This window comes from Rana temporaria, chromosome 7 (genome assembly GCF_905171775.1).
Source record: "Rana temporaria chromosome 7, aRanTem1.1, whole genome shotgun sequence".
NCBI lineage: Eukaryota > Metazoa > Chordata > Amphibia > Anura > Ranidae > Rana > Rana temporaria.
Window position 1 is genome coordinate 204814799 of NC_053495.1, and position 25857 is coordinate 204840655.

Here is a 25857-nt window from a genome sequence, read left to right on the forward strand (position 1 = left end):
GGATGGACTGGCCATAGGGACTACAGGGAGTTTCCCGGTGGGCCGATGGCTCAGTGGGCCTTTTTTTAAAACAGAGATGCTGCTTGGAGGACTTTTTTTAATGCCCTGGCAGCGCCCCAGTGTGAAAGCACTCAGGCTTTCACACTGGGACTGCAGCGGAAGCTTTACAGGCACCCAAAAGCACCTAAAAAACGCCTCAGTGTAAAAAGGGGTCCTACACTCACCCTGTCTCTTTTACACTCACTCTCTTTTTCTTACACTCACCCCCTCTCCCTCAACCCCCCCCCTCTCTCTCTCTCTCTCTCTCTCTCTCTCATTCCCCTCTCTCTCTCTCTCTCATTCCCCTCTCTCTCACCCTCTCATGATATACAATAATGGATGTATTTTATTGAATTAAAGTGGGCCGGTCTGGATGAAGTCCAGGGCCGAATTTTTGTCCCAGTCCAGCCCTGGTCGTGTGTAGGCGCGAGCGGGCCGAATTCCAGCAAACATTTGCCCGCCGGGCCTTTTCCCAGCAGACAAATATTCCTGGACGTGTTTTAAAACCGTCCGCTGGAATCCTGCCCGCTCGGACATGTACGGTCGTCAGTACAGACCTACCGTACATGTCCGAGCGCCCGCCGTCCCTCGCATGCGTCGAATGACTTCGACGCATGCGTGGAAGCCTTTAAATGGCAGGCCCGCCCACGTCTCCGCGTCATCGCAGCGTCATTGTCGCGGCGACAACGCGGACACGCCCCGCGTATTGTTTACGTGCGGACTTCTGTACGATGGTTAGTACAACCATCGTACAGAAGCCCTCTGGCAGACATGTACGGTGAAAACGGTCCGACGGACCGGTTTCACCGTACATGTTTGCTCGTGTGTACCGGGCCTTACTGTAGGGGGAGGGGGACTCACAAGGGGAGGAGACTGATTGGTGTTCCTCTGTACTGGGAACACAGCATCGGTCTCCTCACCTCTGACAGGACATGGATCTGTGTGTTTACACACACAGATCCACACTCCTGCTGTGATCGCGGGTGCCCGGCAGACATGAGCCGTGGCGCCTTTGCGTGCCCTAGATTGCCGGGAAGAATAGACGTCCTATGACGTCCACCCAGAGGGAGGGAGGGTTCCTGCCGGCGTCATGCTAATATGGCCCGGTATTAAGGGGTTAATAAACGTACAATCTTGTATCACTCATTACACTATGGTATGTGTGCGCTGTGTGTGTACGGTTTTCTCTTGTTGTTTGCATTGTGTCGGTATGACCTCACATTCTCTCTCCTCCGCCATCTTTGCAGTGCGCCTTCAGCCACGGTGGGCATCTTTTTGCAGCTGTTAATGGAAACGTCATCCATATTTACTCCACGACAACCTTTGAAAATTTCACTAACCTGAAAGGGCACAACGGAAAGGTAAAATAATGAATTATTCCTCCGTTCTCTCTGTAAGCAGGAAAACCACGATGATCAGTGTCCTCTCCATGACATTCTATAACATTTCATTAACCACTTAAGACCCGGACATTTAGGCAGCTAAAGGACCCGGACAGTTTTTGCGATTCGGCACTGCGACGCTTTAACAGACAATTGCGCGGTTGTGCGACGTGGCTCACAAACAAAATTGGCGTCCTTTTTTTCCCACAAATAGAGCTTTCATTTGGTGGTATTTGATCACCTCTGCGTTTTTTATTTGTTGCGCTATAAACAAAAATAGAGTGACAATTTTGAAAAAAATTCAATATTTTTAACTTTTTGCTATAATAAATATCCCCCAAAAAAATATATATAAAAAAAAAATTTCCTCAGTTTAGGCCGATACGTATTCTTCTACCTATTTTTGATAAAAAAAATCGCAATAAGCGTTTATCGGTTGGTTTGCGCAAAATGCCCCCTTTGCAAGACAACACTCACAAACCGAGTCAGGATTAAAAAAAAAAAGTTGGTCGTCTTTCAAAACGCTTGTTTACCGCGTTTCTCTTTAACCGAGGTTCCACTGTACGTGAAAGTTCTGTGTGTAGAAAGGAGACCCCCCCCCCAACGAATGTTGCACTCCAGCTGTCTCTGCTCTGCAATGCTGGCATACTGCAGAGCCGCTGAGCAATTATAACCCCTCAAATTTTAACCATTCTCCGGGAAATACAGCCCTGAAGAAGGGGAAAGCAATTTTGCCGAAACGCGTTGGTTCTACTTGTTTACTTTTATTTTCAATAAACAACTATAAAATTCATCAAGTGAGACCTTCTGTTTATTTTTGGACATCGGGTGCTCCTCTCCTATTGCCCAAGTGTCCAGCAAAGACAGTCACTTTGATGAAAGCGTCCTCAGCCCAGCTCCATCCAGGCCACGCCCCAACGCATTTCACCCAGCCCACCTACCACAAAATAAATCCCGACCGCCATGACTAAGCAGGGTGGGGCAAAACACCTCCCATATAAATCAGCCCCATAGTGGAGATGGAAGTTTGCGTTCAATAATGATGAATAATGAAGTGCCGTCCTCTATATGACAGGTGCGCTCCGTGGCTTGGAGTGCCGACGACAGTAAATTGGTGTCCTGCGGCACGGACGGCGCCGTGTATGAATGGAATACGCTTCTCGGTAAGAGGGAATCTGAATGCGTTCAGAAAACCTGCAGTTACACCTGCGTCGCCCTAATGCCAGACTCCAAAACCATTTTTGCCGTGGGATCTGACCAGACGCTGAAGGAAATTAATGATTCCCAGGTAAAGTAGCTCTATTGTTCTATGCTTCTCAATGCTGCAGTTAAGTTGTGTGTATATATATATTTAGTGTGTGTGTATGTATATATATATATTTATTTACTGTGTGTATATATATATTTAGTGTGTGTGTGTGTATATATATATATATATATATCATTTTTTTTATACACAATAAATATTAATTATATATATATATATATATATATATATATATATATGAAAAAATATATATATATATAATATACACATACACACACAGTAAATATATTTTTTATATTATATATATATATATATATATAGATATAAAATGTATATTTATTGTGTGTGTATGTGTATATTATATGTTTTACTGTGTGTGTGTGTATGTGTATATATATATATATATATATATATATATATATCTATATATAAATATATATATACAGTTGTGCTCATAAGTTTACATTGTTAACAGAATTTATGATTTCTTGGCCATTATATATTTACTGTGTGTGTGTGTATATGTATATGTATATGTGTATATATATATATATATATATATATATATATATATATACACATACAGCAGGATACAGCCAAAGGGGTAGATTCACAAAGAAATAGATCGGCGCAGCGTATGTGAGATACGCTACGCCGCTGTAACTTACTTTAGGCTGCTTTGAATCCTCAAAGAATTTGCGCCGTAAGTTACGGCGGCGTAGTGTATCTCTGGCGGCGGAATTCAAATCGGCGATTAGGGGGCGTGTTTCATTTAAATGAAGCGCGCCGATCGAACTGCGCATACTCCGTTCCGAAAGTTCCCGCCGTGCATTGCGCTAAATGACGTCGCAAGGACGTAATTTTTTTTTGAACATAGACGTGACTTACGTACATTCCGATTCACGAACGACTTACGCAAAAAAAAAAAAAAAAAAATTCGAATTAATTGCGGGAACGACGGCCATACTTAACATGGCAAATCTAACTATACGCCGCAAAACACCAGCTTTAACTATACGCCGGAAAAAGCCGACTAGAGACGACGTAAAAGAATGCGACGGCCGCGCTTATGTTTGTGGATCGTCGGAAATAGCTAATTTGCATACTCGACGCGGAAAACAACGGTAACGCCACCTAGTGGACGCCGAAGTATTGCATCTACGATCCGAAGGCGTACACCTGTCGGATCTAACCCAGATGCCGTCGTATCTTGGTTTGAGGATTCAAACTAAAGATACGACGCGGGAAATTTGAAAGTACGCCGGCGTATCAGTAGATACACCGGCGTACTCGCTCTGTGGATCTGCCCCAAAGACTATGGGTACAATTTGCAGAGTCAGCCATTGTCTCCTCCCCCTACCAATCTCCGAACACCGTCCCTTCATTCCTCCTATCCACCTCACCTCCCAGGAACCGCCTCTTTTAGGAAACACAAAAGTAAGCTAAGTGCATCTGCTAGCAGTCATTATCAACAATAGACCCCTCCCCCAACAGGAGATCCTCCCCGGCAACAATAGATCCCCAACCAGCAGCTATAGTTTTCCCAACAGCCAGCATCCATAAATTGTATAGTAGCCAGCAACAATAGACCCCTGCCTCAACAGTAGATTCTTCCAAGCAACAATAGATCCCCCACCAGCAACAATAGACCTCTCAAGCTACAATAGACCCCCCCCCAGAGACTATATACCCCCACCAGCCAGCATCAATAGACCCTTCAGCACCCCTTGTCATTACAATAATTCAGTGTTGGAGGTGTCGGTGTTCTTGCTTAAAATAAGCCCTGGGGATGATGACAGAGATGGTCAGAGACTGTAGACATACGCCTGAAAATAGGCTTCATCCAGCTGACGTAACTTGTCTACGCCGGCGTAGAGTGGGCGCATATTTACACTGGACGTATTTGGCGCTCCCATTGATTTTCTATTCACATATGCAAATGAGGGAGATACGCCGATTCACAAACGTACTTGCGCCCGGCGCATAATATACGCGGTTTGCATAAGTCGTACGTCCGGCGTAAAGTTATTCCCCATATAGGAGGCGCAACTCATGCAAACGTATGGACCAGGGAACATAAGCCGTTGTATTTTACATTGTTTACGTTGCACATGAATATGACTAGGCGTAGGTTACGTTCACGTCGTAGGCAGTGATCCGGCGTATCTTAGGCATTCATTCCGACATGATTCTGAGCATGCGCACTGGGATGCTTCCACGGGACGGCGCATGCGCCGTTTGTTATTCGTATCTGTCTGGCGCTCGGCCCATCATTTGCATGGGGTCACGCCTCATTAGCATGGCTCACGCCCACTTCCACCTACGCAGAGGAAACCCAGCGCAGTTTGGGAGGCAAGTGCTTTGTGAATTCTGTGCTTGCCTCTCTGCGCTGCGTCGGCGTAGCGTATATTAGATACGCTACGGCGGCATAAATATGCGCCAATGTATGTGAATCCGGCTAATATTAGATAAGGCTGCTAGAACTTACTACTACAACAGTTGAATAGGGAAACACAAATAAGCATCTTCATTGGCCCCGAGGGCCGTATAAAAAGCGCCAAAGGGCCTCATAGAGCCCCCGGGCCTCAGGTTGGGCAGCGGGGATTTAGATTCTACTTTTTTTGTACCAAAATCTCATTGTGTATTACTATTTGAATTTACTTTAGATCAAAGAATTTCCATCCTACGACGTCACATATACGGCCGTCACCATCTCTCACTCTGGAAAGATGATATTTACGGGCACGGCCAGCGGCACAGTACGATCCATGAAATGCCCCCTTCCCCCACAGAAGGAATACAACGAGTACCAGGGCCATGCGGGGCCAGTGACAAGGGTGAGGGCAAAACTTTCATTGCTTTTAGTAAATGTGATATAATAATGTACTTCTCTCCAATTACAATAATAAAGGGTAGGGATGTTATTAGCAAAGATCTGGGTTTTCTTCGGTTTCCACTAGCAACCCCAAAACATACTAATACCTGTATATGACTGAACTGAGCCTAGCTTAAATGGAGTGCATGTGAAAATCACAAAAAAAGTGCACTTAAAGTGGATGTAAACCCCCAAAAAATATTTTCTCTTCCGTTCATGGACGGACACAGCAGCCTTTGACCTTAGGGTTATATCCGCTTCCCTTACTCTCCTGGAAGGAAACGGATATAACCCTAAGGTCAAAGGCTGCTGTGTCCGTCCATGAACTCAGAGAAATGGATTTTACGGTGAGTACAAAAATCCTATTTTCTCTTCCGTTCATGGACGGACACAGCAGCCTTTGACCTTAGGGTTATATCCGCTTCCTTCCAGGAGAGTAAGGGAAGCGGATATAACCCTAAGGTCAAAGGCTGCTGTGTCCGTCCATGAACTCAGACAAATGGATTTTACGGAGAGTACAAAAATCCTATTTTAACCACTTAAGGACCGAGTCTCTTTCTGAGATTTGTTGTTTACAAGTTAAAAACATTTTTTTTTTGCTAGAAAATTACTTAGAACCCCCAAACATTATACATTTTTTTCTAGCACCCTAGACAATAAAATGGCGGTCGTTGCAATACTTTATGTCACACTGTATTTGCGCAGCGGTCTTACAAGCGCACTTTTTTTGGAAACAATTATTTATTTATTTTTTTATGAAAAACATGTCACGCTTCAAATCGGCGATTAGGGGGCGTGTTTCATTTAAATGAAGCGCGTCCCCGCGCCGAACGAACTGCGCATGCGCCGTCCCTAAATTTTCCGCCGTGCATTGCGCTAAATTTTTTTTAACATAGACGTGAATTACATCCATCCCGATTCACGGACGACTTATGCAAAAAAAATAAAAAATTCAAATTTAAACGCGGGAACGACGGCCATACTTAACACAGCAGGTTTAACTATACGCCACAGAATAGCAGCTTTAACTATACGCCGAAAAAAGCCGACTAGAGACGACGTAAAAAAATGCGACGGGCGCTCGTACGTTCATGGATCGTCGGAAATAGCTAATTTGCATAGTCGACGTGGCACCCAGCGGACGCTGAAGAATTGCATCTTAGATCCGAAGGCGTACGAAGACGTACTCCTGTCGGATCTAACCCAGATGCCGTTGCATCTTGTTTTGAGGATTCAAAACAGATACGACGCGGGTAATTTGAAAGTACGCCGGCGTATCAGTAGATACGCCGGCATACTCGCTCTGTGGATCTGCCCCCCTGGTCTTTTGTTTTACATAATAACCTATAACTGTTCACTCCACAGACTTTGGGCAGTCACATCTTTTTTTTCCCTGTTTCTCTCCTTCCATTTTTTGCTATCTATAACCCGACTGATTGTCTTCCATTTTATTTTACTTTTCTGTTGCTCAGTTTCTTGCATGTTCAGCCCTCAATGTGACCGACTCTTGTTCTTCTAGCTGGTGGTGACATATGACGACCAGTATCTTCTGTCCGTCTCTGAAGACGGCTGTCTAATCCTGTGGAAAATCTCCGACAAGGAGGGTCGAGGACTGAAAAGGGATAAAGAACTGGGGTATGCCGAAGAGGTTCTGATTACCAAGTCTGATCTGGAGGAGAAGGTAAGGATGATCCACCATATTATGAGAAGAACTTCATTTGTATCATTCTTCAGAACTAAGGGCCAGATTCACGAATGATTGCGGCCGTGTAACGTAACCCGTTTACGTTACACCGCCGCAAGTTTTCAGTGTAAGTGCCTGATCCACAAAGCACTTACCTGTAAACTTGCGGCGGTGTATCGTAAACACGTCCGGCGCAAGCCCACCCAATTCAAATGGGGCGTGTACCATTTAAATTAGGCGCGCTCCCGCGCCGGACGTACTGCGAATGCTCAGTTTAGAAATTCCCGCCGTGCTTTGCGCGATGTGACGTCATTTTTTAGAACGGCGATGTGCGCAGCGTCCATTCGTATTCCCGGACGTCTTACGCCAAAACAAAAAAAAATTGAAATTCGACCCGGGAACGACGGACATACTTTAACATGGCTCGACTAAAATTAAGCCATGTTAAAGGAGGCCTAACTTTGCGACGGGAAAAAATTACTAGCGACGACGTAACGATGGGAAAAACCTCCGTGGATCGCCGTAACTGCTAATTTGCATACCCGACTCTGGAATACGACGCGAACTCCCCCCAGCGGCGGCCGAAGTATTGCATCCTAAGATCCGACGGTGTAAGTCTATTACACCTGTCGGATCTTAGGGCTATCTATGCGGAACTGATTCTATGAATCAGCCGCATAGATACGACAGGAGATACGACGGTGAGTTAGGAGAAACGCCGTCGTATCTCCTCTGTGAATCTGGCCCTAATAGTAGAAGAGGTTGCCTCTCCCAAGCTTACCTTGTACATAGTGGGCTAGATTCAGAAAGATAAGCGTATCTTTCTGCGGGCGTAACGTATCTCAGATACGTTACGCCGCCGTAAATTAGGGCGCAAGTTCCGTATTCAGAAAGAACTTGCGCCCTAAGTTACGGCGGCGTAACGTATGTTGCGCGGCGTAAGCCCGCCTAATTCAAATGGGGATGATGTGGGCGTGTTTTATTTAAATGAATGGTGACCCCGCGTATTTTACGTTTTTTACGAACGTTCGTGAAAGAATCCCAGTGCGCATGCTCGAAATTACGCCGCAAATTGTCATTGCTTTAGACGTGAACGTAACTTACGTACAGCCCTATTCGCGAACGACTTAAGCAAACAACGTAAAATTTTCAAAACTCGACGCGGGAACGACGTCCATACTTAACATAGGATACCCCTCATATAGCAGGGGTAACTTTACGCCGGAAAAAAGCCTAACGTAAACGACGCAAAAAAATGCGCCGGCCGCACGTACGTTTCTGAATCGGCGTAAATACCTAATTAGCATATTCCTAAATATACGGAAGCGCCACCTAGCGGGCAGCGTAAATATGCAGCCTAAGATACGACGGTGTAAGACACTTATGCCGGTCGGATCTTAGGGAAATCTATGCGTTACTGATTCTATGAATCAGTCGCATAGATACGACGCCGCAACTCAGAGATACGCCGCCGTATCTCGTTTCTGAATCTAGCCCAGTATCTGGAAACTGAGGTGCAGGCATCAGAAAGACATAGAAAATCGACAGAAAAAAGACCAAGTGGTCCATCGAGTCTGCCTCCTTTTTTTTAAACAATTGACCTCCGGAAGGTTTTATCACCTTCATGACCAGGTCATTTTTTCAGCACTGCGCAACTTTAACTGCCAATTGTGCGGTCATTCAACACTGTACCAAATTACATTTATATATCATTTCCTTTTCACACAAATCGAGGGCCAGATTCACAGAGATTGCCGTTATGCAGCGGCGGCGTAATGTATTCCATTTACGTTACACAGCTGCAAGTTTACAGCGTAAGTGCCTGATTCACAAAGCACTTACCTGTAAACTTGCGGTGGTGTAACGTAAATGCGCTCGGCGCAAGCCCGTCTAATTAAAATGGGGCGGGCACCATTTAAATTAGGCGCGTTCCCGCGCCGAACGTACTGCGCATGTTCCGTCGGGAAAATTACCCGACGTGCATTGCGCTAAATGACGTCGCAAGGACGTCATTGGTTTCGACGTTAACGTAAATGGCGTCCAGCGCCATTCACGGACGACTTGCGCAAACGACGTGATTTTTAAAATTTCAACGCGGGAACCACGGCTATACTTAACATTGGCTAGTCCACCTAGAGGGCAGCCTTAGTTTTATGCGGCGTATCTCGACGGAAACGACGTAAAGTTAGAGCGACGGGTAAAGCGGACATTCGTGAATCGCCGTAACTAGTCATTTGCATATTCTACGCCGACCGCAATGGAATCGCCACCTAGCGGCCGGCCTAGAATTGCATCCTAAGATCCGACGGTGTAAGTCAATTAGGGGGGTTAATGCAGAGAGGATAGAATTATGTAAGGGTGGGACAAGCATCCTCTTGTTCTTTACAATCCTGTTTTTTTTTTTTTTTATAGAACCAGGTGATGGTGGAGCTAAAGACACGTGTGGAGGAACTGAAAATGGAGAACGAATATCAACTCCGCCTGAAAGACATGAATTATAACGAGAAGCTGAAAGAGCTGACTGAGAAGTTCATCCAGGAAATGGAGGTGCTGAAGACCACAAACCAGGTACAACCTTCTACTAAAACCCCCAATGTCATCAACCCTTCCATTATCTACCTCCCCGGACTGGAGAGAGGGGGCCAACTCTGTAACTGTCTATTTCCTTCATCAGATCCTAAAAGCTGAAGCTGAGAAACAAGAGCTGAAACATCAGGAGGACATGGCTGACCTTATAGAAAAACAGTCTCGAGAGATGCAGGATCTAGGTATGTAGATGGAAATATGTCTAAGTTACATACACAGGGCCAGATTCACGTAGCTCAGCGGATCTATAGATCCGCTCGATCTACGTGAATTAAGATCTGCTCCCGCAAGTTTAGGAGGCAAGTGGCTAATTCACAAACCACTTACCTCCAAACTTGCGACGGCGGATCCTAAATCCCCCAGCGGAATTCAAATTCCGCGGCTAGTGGAGTGTCATATTTAAATCAGGCGCGTTCCCGCGCCGATTTAAATGCGCATGCGTCGTCCGGGGAATTTCCCGGCGTGCATTGCTCCCACTGACGTCACTAGGACGTCAGTGGTTGCGACGTAAGCGGGACTTGCGACGCGTGTGTTCGTGAATCGGCGTACGCAAACGACGCAGGAAATTTCAAATTCGACGCGGGAACGCCGGCTATACTTAACATTGGCTGCGCCTGATAAAAGAAGGGGTAAGTATACAACGGAAAACCGCTACGGAAACGACGTAAGAACACTGCGACGGGTCCGCGTACGTTCGTGAATTTGCGTATCTCGCTGATTTACATATTATTTATCGCCATTTTTAAATTTAAAAAAAGATCCGACAGTGTAACACTGTCAGATCTAAGCCATATCTATGCGTAACTGATTCTATGAATCAGGCGCATAGATAGGACCAGTGTAAGTCAGAGATACGATGGTGTATCTGTAGATACACCGTCGTATCTCTTTGTGAATCTGGCCCACAGGGTCTGTCTGGAAAGTATTCAGCCATGTAACATGAAAAGCAGAGACATTTATTGAGGAAGAGACAAGAAACGTACATGGGCAATGCAGACTTAGGGCCATATCCACAAAAGAGATACTCCGGCGTAAGCCGTCGTATCTCTGGTTCTAACTTTGGAACTGATCCTCAGAAGCAGTTTTCCTAAGTTAGGCAGAAGATCCGACATCTGTAAGGGACTTACACTGCCGGATCTTAGGATGCAGTACCGCATCCGCCACTGGGGGCATTTCGAGTCGAAATGCCTCTTCTAGTATGCAAATTAGCACTTAGGGCGATCCTCAAAGCTTTTGTGCTTCGTTTTTTCGCCGTAAGTGTTAGTTTGCCTGGTGTAAAACTAGGGCTGCTTTTACAAAGTGTAAAGTTAGTCACACCTTGTAAAGGCCCATTCAAGCGACGGCATTTGGTATGCATTCCCGAGGGAGAACTCCACGGCAATTTGGAAAATCCAAACCGGCATGGGTTCCCCCCCAGGAGCATACCAGGCCCGTAGGTCTGTTATGGGTTGTAAGGAGACCCCCCTACGCCGAAAAATTGACGTAGGGGGTCCCCCTACAATCCATACCAGACCCGTATCCAAAGCACGCTACCCGGCCGGTCAGGAATGGGAGTGGGGACGAGCGAGCGTCCCCCCCCCCTCCTGAGCCGTGCCAGGCCGCATGCCCTCAACATGGGGGGGTTGGGTGCTCTGGGGCAGGGGGGCGCACTGCGGGCCCCCCCACCCCAGAGCACCCTGTCCCCATGTTGATGAGGACAGGACCTCTTCCCGACAACCCTTGGCGTTGGTTGTCGGGGTATGCGGGCGGGGGCTTATCGGAATCTGGGAGTCCCCTTTAATAAGGGGGCCCCCAGATACCGGCCCCCCACCCTAAGTGAATGGATATGGGGTACATCGTACCCCTATCCATTCACCTGTAGGCAAAAAGTAAAATGTAGTAAACACACAACACAAGGGTTTTTAAAATAATTTATTATTCTGCTCCGGATGCCCCCCCTGTCTTCGTTATTAGCTCAATTACCAGGGGGGGCTTCTTCTTCCACTCTCCGGGGATCTTCTTCCACTCTCCGGGGGGCTTCTCCGCTCTCCGGGGGGGGTTTCTTCTTCTGCTCTCCGGGGGGGGGGGGCTTCTCCGGACTCCGGGGGGCTTCTTCCATCTTCTCCCCTCTTCCGCTGTTGACTCGGCGAACCCCGGTTCTTCTGCAGATGTCCGGTGCCTTCTTCTTCAGCGCTGGCTGCCTGCTATGTTTGTGTGTTAGCTCAATTTCTAACAGGCAGCCGGCGCGGTCTTCTGTGACGTCAGGGTCTCCTCTTCTGTTCTTCTCCCCTCTTCCGATGTTGCCTCGTCGCCTCTTGTCGCTGCAATGATGGAAGCGCGCCTTGCATCCCATTTATATAGGCATCACCGTCCCATCATGCTCCGGCAGGTACCCACGTGGTGGGTGCCTACCCACGTGCACCCACCACGTGGGTACCTACCGGAGCATGATGGGACGGTGATGCCTATATAAATGGGATGCAAGGCGCGCTTCCATCATTGCAGCGACAAGAGGCGACGAGACAACATCGGAAGAGGGGAGAAGAACAGAAGACCCTGACGTCACAGAAGACCGCGCCGGCTGCCTGTTTGAAATCGAGCTAACACACACAGATAGCAGGCAGCCAGCGCTGAAGAAGAAGGCACCGGACATCTGCAGAAGAACCGGGGTTCGCAGAGTCAACAGCGGAAGAGGGGAGAAGATGGAAGAAGCCCCCCGGAGTCCGGAGAAGCCCCCCCCCCCCGGAGAGCGGAAGAAGAAACCCCCCCCGGAGAGCGGAGAAGACCCCCGGAGAGTGGAAGAAGACCCCCGGAGAGTGGAAGAAGAAGCCCCCCCCGGTAATTGAGCTAATAACGAAGACAGGGGGGGCATCCGGAGCAGAATAATAAATTATTTTAAAAACCCTTGTGTTGTGTGTTTACTACATTTTACTTTTTGCCTACAGGTGAATGGATAGGGGTACGATGTACCCCATATCCATTCACTTAGGGTGGGGGGCCGGTATCTGGGGGCCCCCTTATTAAAGGGGACTCCCAGATTCCGATAAGCCCCCGCCCGCATACCCCGACAACCAACGGCAAGGGTTGTCGGGAAGAGGTCCTGTCCTCATCAACATGGGGACAGGGTGCTCTGGGGTGGGGGGGCCCGCAGTGCGCCCCCCTGCCCCAGAGCACCCAACCCCCCCATGTTGAGGGCATGCGGCCTGGCACGGCTCAGGAGGGGGGGGGACGCTCGCTCGTCCCCACTCCCATTCCTGACCGGCCGGGTAGCGTGCTTTGGATACGGGTCTGGTATGGATTGTAGGGGGACCCCCTACGTAAATTTTTCGGCGTAGGGGGGTCTCCTTACAACCCATAACAGACCTAAGGGCCTGGTATGCTCCTGGGGGGGGGAACCCATGCCGGTTTTTTCTTTGAAAATTGGCATGGAGTTCTCCCTCTCAGGAATGCATGCTGAGCGACGCTGTCATTTTTTTTTTGAATTATTTGTTTTCCCGGCGCGTCTTTGTTTTCACCCGTCGCAACTTTAGTGTCCCGTCGCAATCCACAAAGCCGCCCGGCGTCAATTACGTTCGCGCGATGCACGTCGGGAAAATGACGTCACACGCATGCGCAGTACGGCCGGCGCGGGAGCGCGCCTCATTTAAATTGTAAACGCCCCCCGGAGAGGAGGAACGCCTTACGACGGCGGCACTTAACTTACACGGCTTGAAATTTTTACGTAAGTGCTTTGTGGATCAGGCACTTAGGTAAAAACTTTAAGTCAGTGTAACTTAACTGCTGAAAGTTAAGTTACGCCGCCTGGCTGAGGATTTGGCCCTTAGTTCCCTTCAAAGATACGACTTCCATTGGGATGACTGGACCTTCATTTCTAGATCATAGCCGCAGAGCCACCATAGCCGCAGAGCCACCATAGCCGCAGAGCCACCATAGCCGCAGAGCCACCATAGCCGCAGAGCCACCATAGCCGCAGAGCCACCAAAGCCGCAGAGCCACCAAAGCCGCAGAGTTGTGAGGAAGTTGGTTCCTCTATGACAGGGGTGTCCAAACTTTTTTCAAAGAGTGCCATATTTAATGAAGTGAACATGCGTGAGGGCCGACCATTTTTCTTGACATTCTTTGAACCATTAAAATTCAGTCTAATAGCTGGATTCAGGTAGATGCGCGCATTGTTACGGCGACGTAGCGTATCGTATTTACACTACGCCGCCGTAAATCAGAGAGGCAAGTGCTGTATTCACAAAGCACTTGCCTCCTAAGTTACGGTGGTGTAGCGTAAATGGGGCCGGCGTAACTCCGCCTAATTAAAATGAGGATGAGGGGGGTGTGTTTTATGTAAATGGGTGGTGACCCGACGTGATTGACGTTTTTTACGAACGGCGCATGCGCCGTCCGTGTACATATCCCAGTGTGCATTGCTCCAAAGTACGCCGCAAGGATGTATTGGTTTCGACGTGAACGTAAATTACGTCCAGCCCCATTCACGGACGTTTTACGCAAACGACGTAAAAATTTCAAATTTCGACGCGGGAACGACGGCCATACTTAACATTGACTAGGCCAGCTATTTGTTCGACTAACTTTACGCCGGAAAAAGCCATACGTAAACGACGTAAAAAAAATGCGCCGGGCGCACGTACGTTTCTGAATCGGCGTATCTAGGCATTTGCATATTCTACGTCGAACTCAACGGAAGCGCCACCTAGCGGCCAGCGTAAATATTGCACACTAAGTTACGACGGCGTAGGAGACTTACGCCGCTCGTATCTTGGCCTAATTTAAGCGTATCTGGTTTCCAGAATACGCTTAAATTTACGACGGCGCAGATTCAGAGTTACGTCGGCATATCTACTGATACGCCGGCGTAAAGCTTTCTGAATCTAGCTATAAGTGTGTTAGTTCGAGCAACTAATACACGGCCCAACAAGAATTCTCTGTGTGTGAGTAAAGAGATGAGCTCAGGCGTATTATTTGGATATACCGTATTTATAGGCGTATAACACGCACCTTCACTTTAAGAGCGAAGTTTCAGGAAAAAAAAAATGTTTTCAAATAAAGAACTGTGAAGCAAAATAAGGGTCAGTGCCCATATTCAGCACCCACCATTGCCAGGAATGCACCCACCATTGCCAGGAATGCAGCACCCACCATTGCCAGGAATGCAGCACCCACCATTGCCAGGAATGCAGCACCCACCATTGCCAGGAATGCAGCACCCACCATTGCCAGGAATGCACTCACGAGCGCCAAAGATTACCTACAGGAGAATCTCCTGTTTACACACGGCCTCTTTAACCACTTCCAGACCTGCGCACGACGATGTACGTCCTGTTTTTAAAGATTGATATCTCGGTAACGGCAGCAGCTGCTGCCACAATCGAGGTATCAATCTTTAGTGTGCACGGTCTGGAATCCGATAATGGCGGTCTCCGCGGCGGATTCACCGCGAGATCGCCGTTATCGGTGGCGGGAGAGGGGCCCCCCCCCCCTCCCGCCGCTCTCCCGCGCCCTCCGCCGCTTACCGGAGCCGTCGGTAGCGGTGGAGGCGATCGGGTGCTGTCGGCTGGTGAGCGGGGACGAGACTGAAGGAAAAATCTCCTTCGCCCGTCCCCATAGCTCGGCTGGGCGGAAGTGACGTCAAAACGTCAGTCCCGCCCAGCCGCTTAAAGAGACAAATTTTTTTTTTGGTCATTTGAAAAAATGACTTTTTTTTTTTTTTTTTTTTGCATTTAAGCCCAAATATGAGATCTGAGGTCTTTTTGACCCCAGATCTCATATTTAAGAGGACCTGTCATGCTTTTTTCTATTACAAGGGATGTTTACATTCCTTGTAATAGGAATAAAAGTGATCAAATTATTATTTTTTTTTTTTTCAGTGTAAAAAATAATAAAATAAATAAAAATAAATAAGAAAACAAAAAAATGTTTTTTTTAAAGCGCCCCGTCCCGACGAGCTCGCGCGCAGAAGCGAACGCATACGCGAGTAGCGCCCGCATATGAAAACGGTGTTCAAATCACACAAGTGAGGTATCGCCGCGATCGTTAGAGCGAGAGCAATAATTATAGCCCTAGAGCTACTCTGTAGCTCAAAAAATGCAATCTCTAGAATTTTTTAAACATCGCCTATCGAGATTTTTAAGGGTAAAAATTTGACGCCATGCCACGAGCGGGCGCAATTTTTAAGCGTGACATGTTGGGCATCATTTTACTCGGCGTAACATTATCTTTCACAATATATAAAAAAATTGGGCCAAATGTATTGTTGTCTTATTTTTTAATTCAAAAAAGTGAATTTTTTCCAAAAAAAGTGCGCTTGTAAGACCGCTGCGCAAATACGGTGTGACAAAAAGTATTGGAATGACCACTATTTTATTCTCTAGGGTGTTAGAAAAAAAATATATATAATGTTTGGGGGTTTTAAGTAATTTTCTAGCAGAAAAAACTGTTTTAGTCTTGCAAACACCGAATCTGAAAAACACCTAAGGTCTGGAAGTGGTTAATAGAAAGTCCCGCCTCTTTTGATGGACAAAAAAGTCTCCCAATGGCAACGCCGGAGACGGGACTTCCTATTACAGAGGCTGACGGTAAACAGGAAATTTTCCTGTGTGTGTATGGCACTCGTCCCACCTCCTCCCTGTCCCATCCAAGGCATATACATCTTTTGTGGCCCTGGCGCTGGGAGATCGTCTGAGCCACAAAAGATATATATATGTCCAAATAACCAGGCGGAACGCGGGACACGATTGGCCCACGGGCCAGACTTTGGACATGCCTGCTCTATGACTTCCTGCCGTCATGGGGAGACAGCTGTGTGATTGGACGCTGGCGCCCCACGTGGCCTCTGCTGCCATCTTGGGTGATGGCAGAGCCTATTTAAAGCTCATGTCCATGTTTCATGTCATTTTAAATAGTTTGTTTGGACCAAGCTGGTCCAAACTAACTATTTGCTTCACTAAGTGCTTCATTGTCTCTAAACACTGTATGTACTGCATAGAGTTCTGGGTTCCCGTTTCACATTGAGCGGCACTCAGACATTCAAAGGCAGCTTTGTGTTCTGCGAATGAATACAAAGCTTCCTCTGAATGTTTAAAGTGCAGCAACCCACCAATCATCATCAGATTGCACTTGTCAGTTTAGAGCAGCTTGGGAAATAAAGGAAATTTGTGATTGGTTGCTTGTATTCCATGACTGTTTTTTTCATTCTTCTTATTCTTTATCTCCAGAGACGACCAATAACCAGAAGCTTCTGCTGGAGTATGAAAAGTACCAGGAGCTGCAGGTGAAGTCGCAGCGGATGCAGGAGGAAGACGAGCGTCAGTTGCATGAACTGGAGGAAAATAAGAGCCAGGCTCTGGAGGAACTGACTGAGTACTACGAGACTAAACTGCATGACAAGGCGACCCATCTGCAGCAGGTAAGATCAGCAGAGCCGGGCATTACAATACGGTTCTGTAGTAGAGGGGACAACGCCAGTGCCGGCCCAAGACATTGCGCTGCCTGGTACCAAGAATGAAATGCTGCCCCCCAAAAAAAATTACGCCAACCAAAATGCCCCCACATCCATTATTTTATATCATGATAACTAAAGTGGACCTATCATGGCTCTATACATGTATATAGGAGTATAAAGAGGACCTGTTATGGTTGTTTACATGTATAGGAGTATAAAAAGGACCTGTTATGGCTCTATTCATGTAATTAGCCCCACAGTGGAGCGGAGAGCGGAACGGGAGGAGCGGTGGGGCGGCAATTAGCCCCACAGTGGAGTGGAGAGCGGAGCTGGCGGAATGGGATGGCGGGCGGGCGCCAATTTGCCGCCCCCCTGAAAGTGCCACCTGGTACAATGGTATCATCGGGTCCCATGGTAGGGACGGCCCTGGACAAGGCCACAGTGCAACCTCTCACTTTGACTCCAGTCTATGCTGTGCTGTAGGAATAAACCCCCAAGCAGCCCATAGATGATTCAGATTCAATTCTCATCAACACATTAGAGGTGGATGGGGGAATCCAGTGGCGGTGCGTCCATAAGGGGCACACGGGCACCGCCCCCTCTCTCCAGCCACCCCCTCTATCACCAATAGATAGATTCATGCATTGCATTAATCTATCCATGGCCGCTTCTGCCACCCCCTATTCAGGTGCCAGACCCCTTTTCGGGCACTGGGCACCTGATTTACTGGGGAGGGGGGGGGGGGGTGGTTGAAGCACCTGATTAGAGCCATAGGCTCAGTTTACCCAGTTGTGTTAGAAAAGCGAATGAATATTAGTTTTTCTAACACTGAACCGCCTCTCCGCCAATCAGGTGCTCGGGTCTGTTATCCATCACCTGATTGGCTGAAACGACTGGCGCTGTGATTGGACGCCTATCAGGAGAGGACGGGAGAAGATATCCAGGACATGGAGGAGCATGGAGGATACCACCAAAGTGGTGAAGCAAACAAACTGTGCTTATTTGGTGGTGGTGGGGGGGGCCTTTCAGGTTGGCTGTATGGGGCCCCGTAGTTTTAACAGCAGCCCTGTGTGTCCCCATGTTGTTGGTGCTAGCAGAAAAAGAGATAAAGAAGTGGGGTGGTACTAGTGGGGCAATCAAGTACAGTAAAACCTCAGATTGCGAGTAACGCGGATAACGAGCGTTTCGCAATACGAGCAATATTTTTTTTATAAATCTTGACTCGGTTTGCGAGTGTTGTCTTGCGAAACGAGCAGGATTCGAGCCTCTGCGGTGTGCAGTACCGCATTTGGCCAGAGGTGCGGGGGTGCCGTAGCTGATCAGAGCCGTTCGGAAACACTTGGAAATACTCAGTCGCGAGTGTTTCCAAGCCTTTCCGAGGGCAGCCGAACGATCTCAGAGTATTTCCGAGTCTTTCTGGTGCCCCCCTTCTCCAACCTCTGGCCACATGCGGTATTGCATGCCATAGAAATCAATGTGGAACAAATTATTTTAGTTTCCATTGACTTCTATGGGAAAACTCACTTTGATATGCGAGTGCTTTGGATTACAAGCATTTTCTTGGAATGGATTATGCTCGTAATCCGAGGTTCCACTGTATATGGTATAGGAAAGAAGTCATCTGGCTACAGTGTACATATGCAACCCCAGCTTTAGTTCACTGCAGAATTTTTCCAGGCTTTGTGAAGGGAGTCGACCTTACACCAGGCATTCCCAACCAGGGTTCTTTCCGAGGTTGCTCGGGGGTTCCTTGAGCTGTGGCGGATTGACCTCGGATTTCATGGTGCCTGAATAGTTCCAGGTCCAACATCACTTGGCAGTCAGTGTCACAACACCAATGATGGTTTCAGCTAGCTACCATAACCCCCCGTATCCTCTTTAAGAGCCGGCGGTTCCCTTTCAGATAAAAGTGGTCTCTGCGGCGGATTCGCTGCAAGATCACTTTTATCGGCGGCGGGAGATGCCGCGCTCCGGTGCCCTCCGCCGCTTACCCTGGTTGTTGGTAGCGGCGGAGGCGATCCGGACCTGTCTCTAGCCTGACATGGAGACAAGTGAGGGGGAAGATGGCCCCACCCGTCTCCAAGTCATTACAGGGTGGAAGCGATGTCAAAACATCACTTACGCCCATAGCTCTTAAAGGGCCATTTTATTATTATTATTCATTTTTTTTATTGCATTTTATTGTAAATATGAGATGTGAGGTCTTTTTGACCCCCAGATCTCATATGAGGACCTGTCATGCTTTTTTCTATTACAAGGGATGTATACATTCCTTGTAATAGGAATACAAGTTACACAATTTTTATTTTAAAGAACAGTGAAAAAAGGTAAAATAAGTAAGATTTTTTATTCATTTTTAAATGCGCCCCGTTCCGCCGAGCTCGTGTGCAGAAGTGAACGCATACGTGAGTAGCGCCCGCATATGAAAGCGGTATTCAAACCACACATGTGAGGTATCGCCGCGATCGGTAGAGCGAGAGAAATAATTCTAGCTCTAGACCTCCTCTGTAACTCAAAACATGCAACCTGTAGAATTTTTTAAACGTCACCTATGGAGATTTTAAAGGGTAAAATTTGTCACCATTCCACGAGCGGGCGCAATTTGAAGCGTGACATGTTGGGTATCAATTTACTCGGCTTAACATTATCTTTCATAATATAAAAAAAAATTGGGCTAACTTTACTGTTGTCTTATTTTTTTATAAAAAAAACGTGTATTTTGTTCTCAAAAAAGTGTGCTTGTAAAACCACTGCGCAAATACGCTGTGACAGAAAGTATTGCAACGACCGCTATTTTATTCTCTAGAGTGTTAGAAAAAAATATGTATAGAATATTTGGGGGTTCTAAGTAATTTTTGAGCAAAAAAAAATGTTTTTAAACAACAAATCTCAGAAAGAGGCTCGGGACTGTAGTGGTTAACCCAATGCCCCATCTGTCTTACCAGACCCAGGATGAAGCCCGACAACACCACAGAGAGTTTGAAGAGACAAAGAAGCAGATAGAGGAGGACGCAGACCGAGAGATCCAAGATGTAAAAATAAAATATGAGCGCCGTCTACGGGATGAGAGAGAAACCGCACTGCGACTGAAGGGGGAGAACGGGATCATGAGGAAGAAGGTGACTAAACCCAAACAATGATAATTTGTTTTGTTTTCCTTTATTGATTCCTTATTTTATTCCTTTTTTCATGTATTTTGCTTCCTTGTATTGTTCTCTAATCATTCTGTAGTCATAGAAGATAACTAGGACTGTTTTTGAGATAACATTGGAAGTGTGCACAGGACACAGGACAGCTTTGAATTTCTGACAGAATCAACAGGTTTTTGGATTGCATCCGAGCCCACCTCACCAAAGCATTAGCAGATATCTCAGTCTGCTTTTCCTGTCCTCCATGGTGTAACTCATGGCCATAAACAGTTTAACCACTTGCTTACTGGGCACATATACCCCCCTCCTGCCCAGGTGAAATTTCAGCTTCCGGCACTGCAGCGCTTTAACTGACAATTGCGCAGTCGTGCGACATGGCTCCCAAACAAAATTGACGTCCTTTTTTCTCTTTCGTTCATAGACGGACACAGCCTTCATTGACCTTAGGGTTATGCTTCTTCCTACCAGGAGATTTAGGCAGAATTCTACAGCACTTAAGGTGTTAAAAACTTTCCTTCATGCTGCTCCTCCCAGGGGGCGTGGCTCCCCCAGGCATAACCCACACCCTGCTTTAGCAGCCTCAGTTTGTTTTCTGCCTAACGACAGGAGGTCAAGGCTATCTCTGGAGTTCCTGGACTCTGGAGTTTTTTTCTGGCGATTTTTTTTTTTTCTCGTTTTTTTTATTATTTTGTTCCTGCATTTTTGAATCCTGCGATTCTTCTATCAACAGCCGACTGGGTGACAGGCTGGGTCCTCGACTCTTGTAGTCCCCCCATGTTCGGCCTTCGAGCGTGTGCCGGCCCTCAGCTCAGCTTTGGGACGTCCACGACAGGCCCCATTGCTCCAGGGGCGGCCGGGGAACTTTGGTTCTAGGGCACACATATGACCGGTCTCTATGGCTTTGTCACAGTGTGTCTGGCCGACAGCCATGCCGTTTACGGACGTTGGTTCTGTCTGGGATACCTCCAGCCGGGTAGTCGCAGGACAGGTAAGTAGTGGCCCCTTACTCAGGTAAGTGGTCTGGCTGGTGGTTTCCCTGGGGAGGTCGACTGAGGGTCCGCCCTGCTTTCCTCTCTCCCCTTCCTCTCCCTCCTTCCCCTGACTGGGTAGTGGCTGTGAAGGGGGGCCTCCTGGGTTTTCTTTGTTACCACCGGGGCCCGTGTGTTGTTAGGGGGACTGTGTTGTTACTCTGGGGGGTGCTGCTGTGTGCTGCTGTGTTCTATGAGGTAATTTTTACCTCAGACAGCGGCCGTCTTGGAAATCTCCTTGGTAACGCTGTGATTCTTTTCTGAGGTAACAGACAAAGCAGTCAGGGCTGCTGTGTTCTATGAGGTAATTTTTACCTCAGACAGCGGCCGTCTTGGAAATCTCCTTGGTAACGCTGTGATTATTTTCTGAGGTAACAAAGCAGTCAGTGCTGCTGTGTTCTATGAGGTAATTTTTACCTCAGACAGCGGCCGTCTTGGAAATCTCCTTGGTAACGATGTGATTCTTCCCTGAGATGACTCGGCACAGCCTCTGGTCAGTTTTAGTGCTGTTACAGTTTTAGTGCTGTGAATCTTCCATGAGGTGAATACACAGTCACAGTCAGCACATCAGAGCACACCTGAGGTTTTTCAGCTCCCTCTGCAGCTGGGTGGGGTGGTGAATACCGGGGGCCCCCATGCTCTGCAATAGCAGCAAGGAGGTGACCAGTGGGGTTTTTTTGTCCTGCCTTGCAGGGTGGGTGACTCAGCGCTGACACTATGGAACTCAAGCGATGCCTGAGTTAACCCTTAACGCCCCTCCCCCTGCCACATCTGTTATGTTGGCTGTCCTGGGTTTCTTGCCAGGTTTGAAGCAGCTAGTGCCCGGATGGGGGGTAAAAAAGCGCCCCCTCCCTGAAGCCTGCTTCTGGGGATGACACAGAATCGCTGTTTTTTTCTGGTTCTGTTATGTCAGAGGCTGCGGGTTTTAACCCTTATGGATAGTGAGGATGACTCTGCTGCAGTCAGTTGCTGGCAAGAATTTGTTGGAGCTCTTGTTTCTGCGGTGCGTGAGGCTCTAAAAATTGAGGATGTGGCGGAGACACCTCCGTGTCAGTACCAGCAGACTACCACGCATCGCTGAAGTGTTTCCTTGTGTTCCTTATTTGGACTATATGTTATACAAGGAATGGGATGCACCGCAAAAAGTTTGTCAAAAAAACTTTGCAACCCGTTACCCCCTTGAGGGGGGTTTTAAAAAAAATAAAAAAAAAAAAAAAAATAAAGTAGGTCTCTCCTCCGCCAGTGGACCCCCCTGTGTCCAGACTGCGCAAGGCCACCACATTGCCTGTGGAAGGGGCTCCTGCATTTCAGGATCCCGCTGATAGGAGAGTGGAGGCCGTGGCCCGCTCCCTATTCACGGTGGTGGGTTCGGCGGTGAGGCCGGCTCTGGCCGGGGCCCTGGCAGGCCCCGACTAAAAGGGCGAAGCTCCTGCTGCAGGAGCTGGAAGAAGGACCTCTAAGGTGGCCTTGGTGATCACCGTTAAGGGTGAACGGTCCTTTTGGGTCTTCCCTGACTGGCATCATTGAGGATGCCACAGGTGGTAAGCGCATGCTGTTCCCACGGTTTGGGAAGGGCTAGGGACCTCGCCCTGTGCAAGGACCCTCCTTGCCTACCTCCGAGCGTTTTTTCGCTCGCCCTGTGCGGTGGGGGTAGGTCTACATGGTGCTTGAATCCCCGCTGCGGGGTAGCAGCGCACCGGATACCGCATGCCTAACAAGTCTGCGGACATACCTGCTTCCGCCTGAAGGTCTGCTCCCGCCCGTGTCTCGGGTGGGAGACTGGCTTCGCATTGCGAAGTGTTTTCCTTGGGGTACAAGATTGAGTTTCTCTCTTGTCTGCCAAACAGGTTTTTTTCCTCCGGCTTCTGGCCTCCTCCGGTTCGCCGGTTGACTCCGTCAGGGGCTGTCCAGGATCTTCTGGTCAGGGTAATGATTGTGCCAGTTCCCTCGTTGGAACGGTCTCAGGGTTTTACTCCATTCTGTTTGTGTCCCCATGGAGGATGGGGCCCGGTCGATCCTGGGCCTCAAGTCCCTCGTTTTGTTTTGTCAGGTTTTTCTGGCATCCTTGGATGTCATGAACGTGTACCTGCATATCCTCAAACCACCAGAGATTCTGTGCTTTGCGGTCGGGGGGGACCATTTTCAATGGTGTCCTTCCCATTCGGCGGGTTTTCGCCAAGGTGCTCGTACCGATACTGGCCCGGCTGTGACAGCGGGGGTTTGTTATCATGGGATGTCTGGACGACATTCTCCTACGAGCTTCTTCGAGCTCTGCATTGGTGGAGCCGTGTCTATCACGTGTCAGGCTCTCCGAGTGTTCGGCTGGTTTCTGGATTGTCCTGAAATCAGGGTTGATTCCGTCTCGGGGATACCTGAGACTGGTCCTGGATTCCTCCGGGGCGGGAGTGTTTTTCTCCTAGCGGAAAAACTTCAGACTCTGCTATCTGCTGTGCAGCAGTTGCCGACCCAGAAGCGGTCATCTCTGCGATTCTGCAGGAAGGTTCTGGGTCAGTTGGTAGCCTCTTTCGAGGCGGTTCCGTATGCCCAATTCCACGCCAGGGTACTACGGAGGGAACTGCTGTCACGATGGGACTAGCTTCCGTCATCTCTGGATTACCAGATTCAGTTGAGTCATCTGATCATGTCTCCCCTGGTATGGTGGCTGGCGTTTCCGGTGCTTCGGGCCGGAAAGTCATTTTTCTGCAGGCCACTGGACAGTGGTCACGACGGGTGCCAGCCTCTCCGGTTGGGGAGGGGCGCTTGGGGCACCCAGTCAGCCCAGGGGCACTGGACTCAGGTGGAGTCCTGCCTACTGATCAACGTTCTGGAGCTCCGAGCAATCAAGCTTTGCCTTACCAGGTGGTCCCTGGATCTACAGGGCCGACCGGTCAGGATCCTGTCCGATAACACCACGTCCGTGGCGTAGGTTGATCATCAGGGAGGCACACGGAGTTCTGTTGCAGCGACGGGGGTCGCGCGCATCCTTTCGGTGGGCCGAAGGGTCCGTTCCGGCTCTATCGGCCGGGTACATTCCGGGAATACGGAATTGGCTAGCCGACTACCTAAGTCGCACTGCACTGGGCCAAGGAGAGTGGTCTCTCCACCCGCAGGTGTTTCGGGGTCTGTGCCGAAAGTGGGGCACTCCGGACGTGGACCTTCTAGCGTCCCGTCTCTATATCGGTAGGTGCCACGGTTCGTGGCCAGGTTTAAGGACCCGTGGGCGGACGCGTCAGGCGCGTTGGTGGCTCCTTGGGGTCGCTGTCGCCTACTTTACACCTTCCCTCCTCGGAAGCTTCTTCCTCGCCTGCTGCGCAGAGTAGAAGCTGTAGGGATTCTATCGGTCCTGATTGCCCCAGATTGGCCGCGTCGCTTCTGGTACGCGGACCAGGTGCGTCTGCTGGCAGACGCCCCCTAGCGTCTTCCCCTGGGAATTGATTTTCTGTTACAGGGTCCAATCTTCCACCCTGTTTCACAGCCACCGGCCTTAGCGGCGTGGCTGTTGAGAGCCAGGGGCTTAAGGACCGAGGCCTATTGGGCTCGGTGGTCTCTACCGTGCTGCCTGCACGGAGGTCTACCTCACGTAGGTTTTTTCCTCATACATGGAAGGCCTACTTCTCTGTGTGTGGGGAGATGAACTGGCACTCTCGTACATGCGTTGTGTACAGGATTCTGCTGTCTTTGCAGCAGGGAGTGGTTCAGGCTCTCGCCTTACGTACGGTTAGGAGCCAGATTTCTGCTCTGGCTGTTTTTTACTTGCAGCGACCCTTGGCATAGCACTCCTGGGTGCGTGCGTTGGGTCAGGGGGTCTGGCAGGTGGCCCCTCCGGTGCGACCTCCATTACCCCCATGGGACTTGAATTTAGTCCTTTCAGTGCTTCGGGATGCTCCCTTTGAGGACATTCGGGAGGTTTTTTGTTTTATTGTCACAAAAGGTGATTTTATTTCTGGTAGCAATTACCTCGATCAGACGGGTGTCTGTCTGTTCTGGTGGCCTTGTCTTGCAAGGCTCCCTGCTTGGTCATCCGTAAGGATGAGGTGGTGCTGCGGCCGCAGCCGTTTTTCTCCCTAAGGTCATTTCGACTTTTCACTTGGATGTGGACATTGTTCTTCCATCCTTGTGTCCTCAGCCGAAGAACCCGAAGGAGGCCACTTTACATTCTTTGGATGTGGTTCGGGCCCTTCGAGTTTACTTGTCGGCGACAGCTCCGTTCCGGATGTCGGACTCGCTGTTCGTGTCTGTGTCCGGTCCCAGTAAGGGCCTGGCAGTTTCGTCGGCCACCATTTCCAGGTGGATCCGACGGATTGTGCTTCAGGCCTATGCCCTGAAGAGCGGGCGCCCCCCTTTCGGGTCATGGCGCATTCGACCAGGGCGATCGGGGCCTCTTGGGCTTTCCGACACCAAGCCTCTGTGTTACTGGT

At 48.8% G+C, this 25857-nt stretch overlaps 1 protein-coding gene across 1 annotated transcript in view; it reads left to right on the forward strand.

Moving 5' to 3' along the window:
- The window catches only part of CFAP57 (cilia and flagella associated protein 57), a 90605-nt gene that overhangs the window by 21782 nt on the left and 42966 nt on the right, over positions 1–25857 (forward strand). The window contains exons 9-16 of the mRNA XM_040360866.1: positions 1287–1400; positions 2497–2709; positions 5355–5525; positions 7083–7244; positions 9660–9815; positions 9922–10015; positions 17036–17226; positions 20208–20381. Of these exons, the coding sequence (XP_040216800.1) occupies positions 1287–1400; positions 2497–2709; positions 5355–5525; positions 7083–7244; positions 9660–9815; positions 9922–10015; positions 17036–17226; positions 20208–20381 (1275 nt within the window). The remainder of the gene's footprint in view (positions 1–1286; positions 1401–2496; positions 2710–5354; positions 5526–7082; positions 7245–9659; positions 9816–9921; positions 10016–17035; positions 17227–20207; positions 20382–25857) is intronic.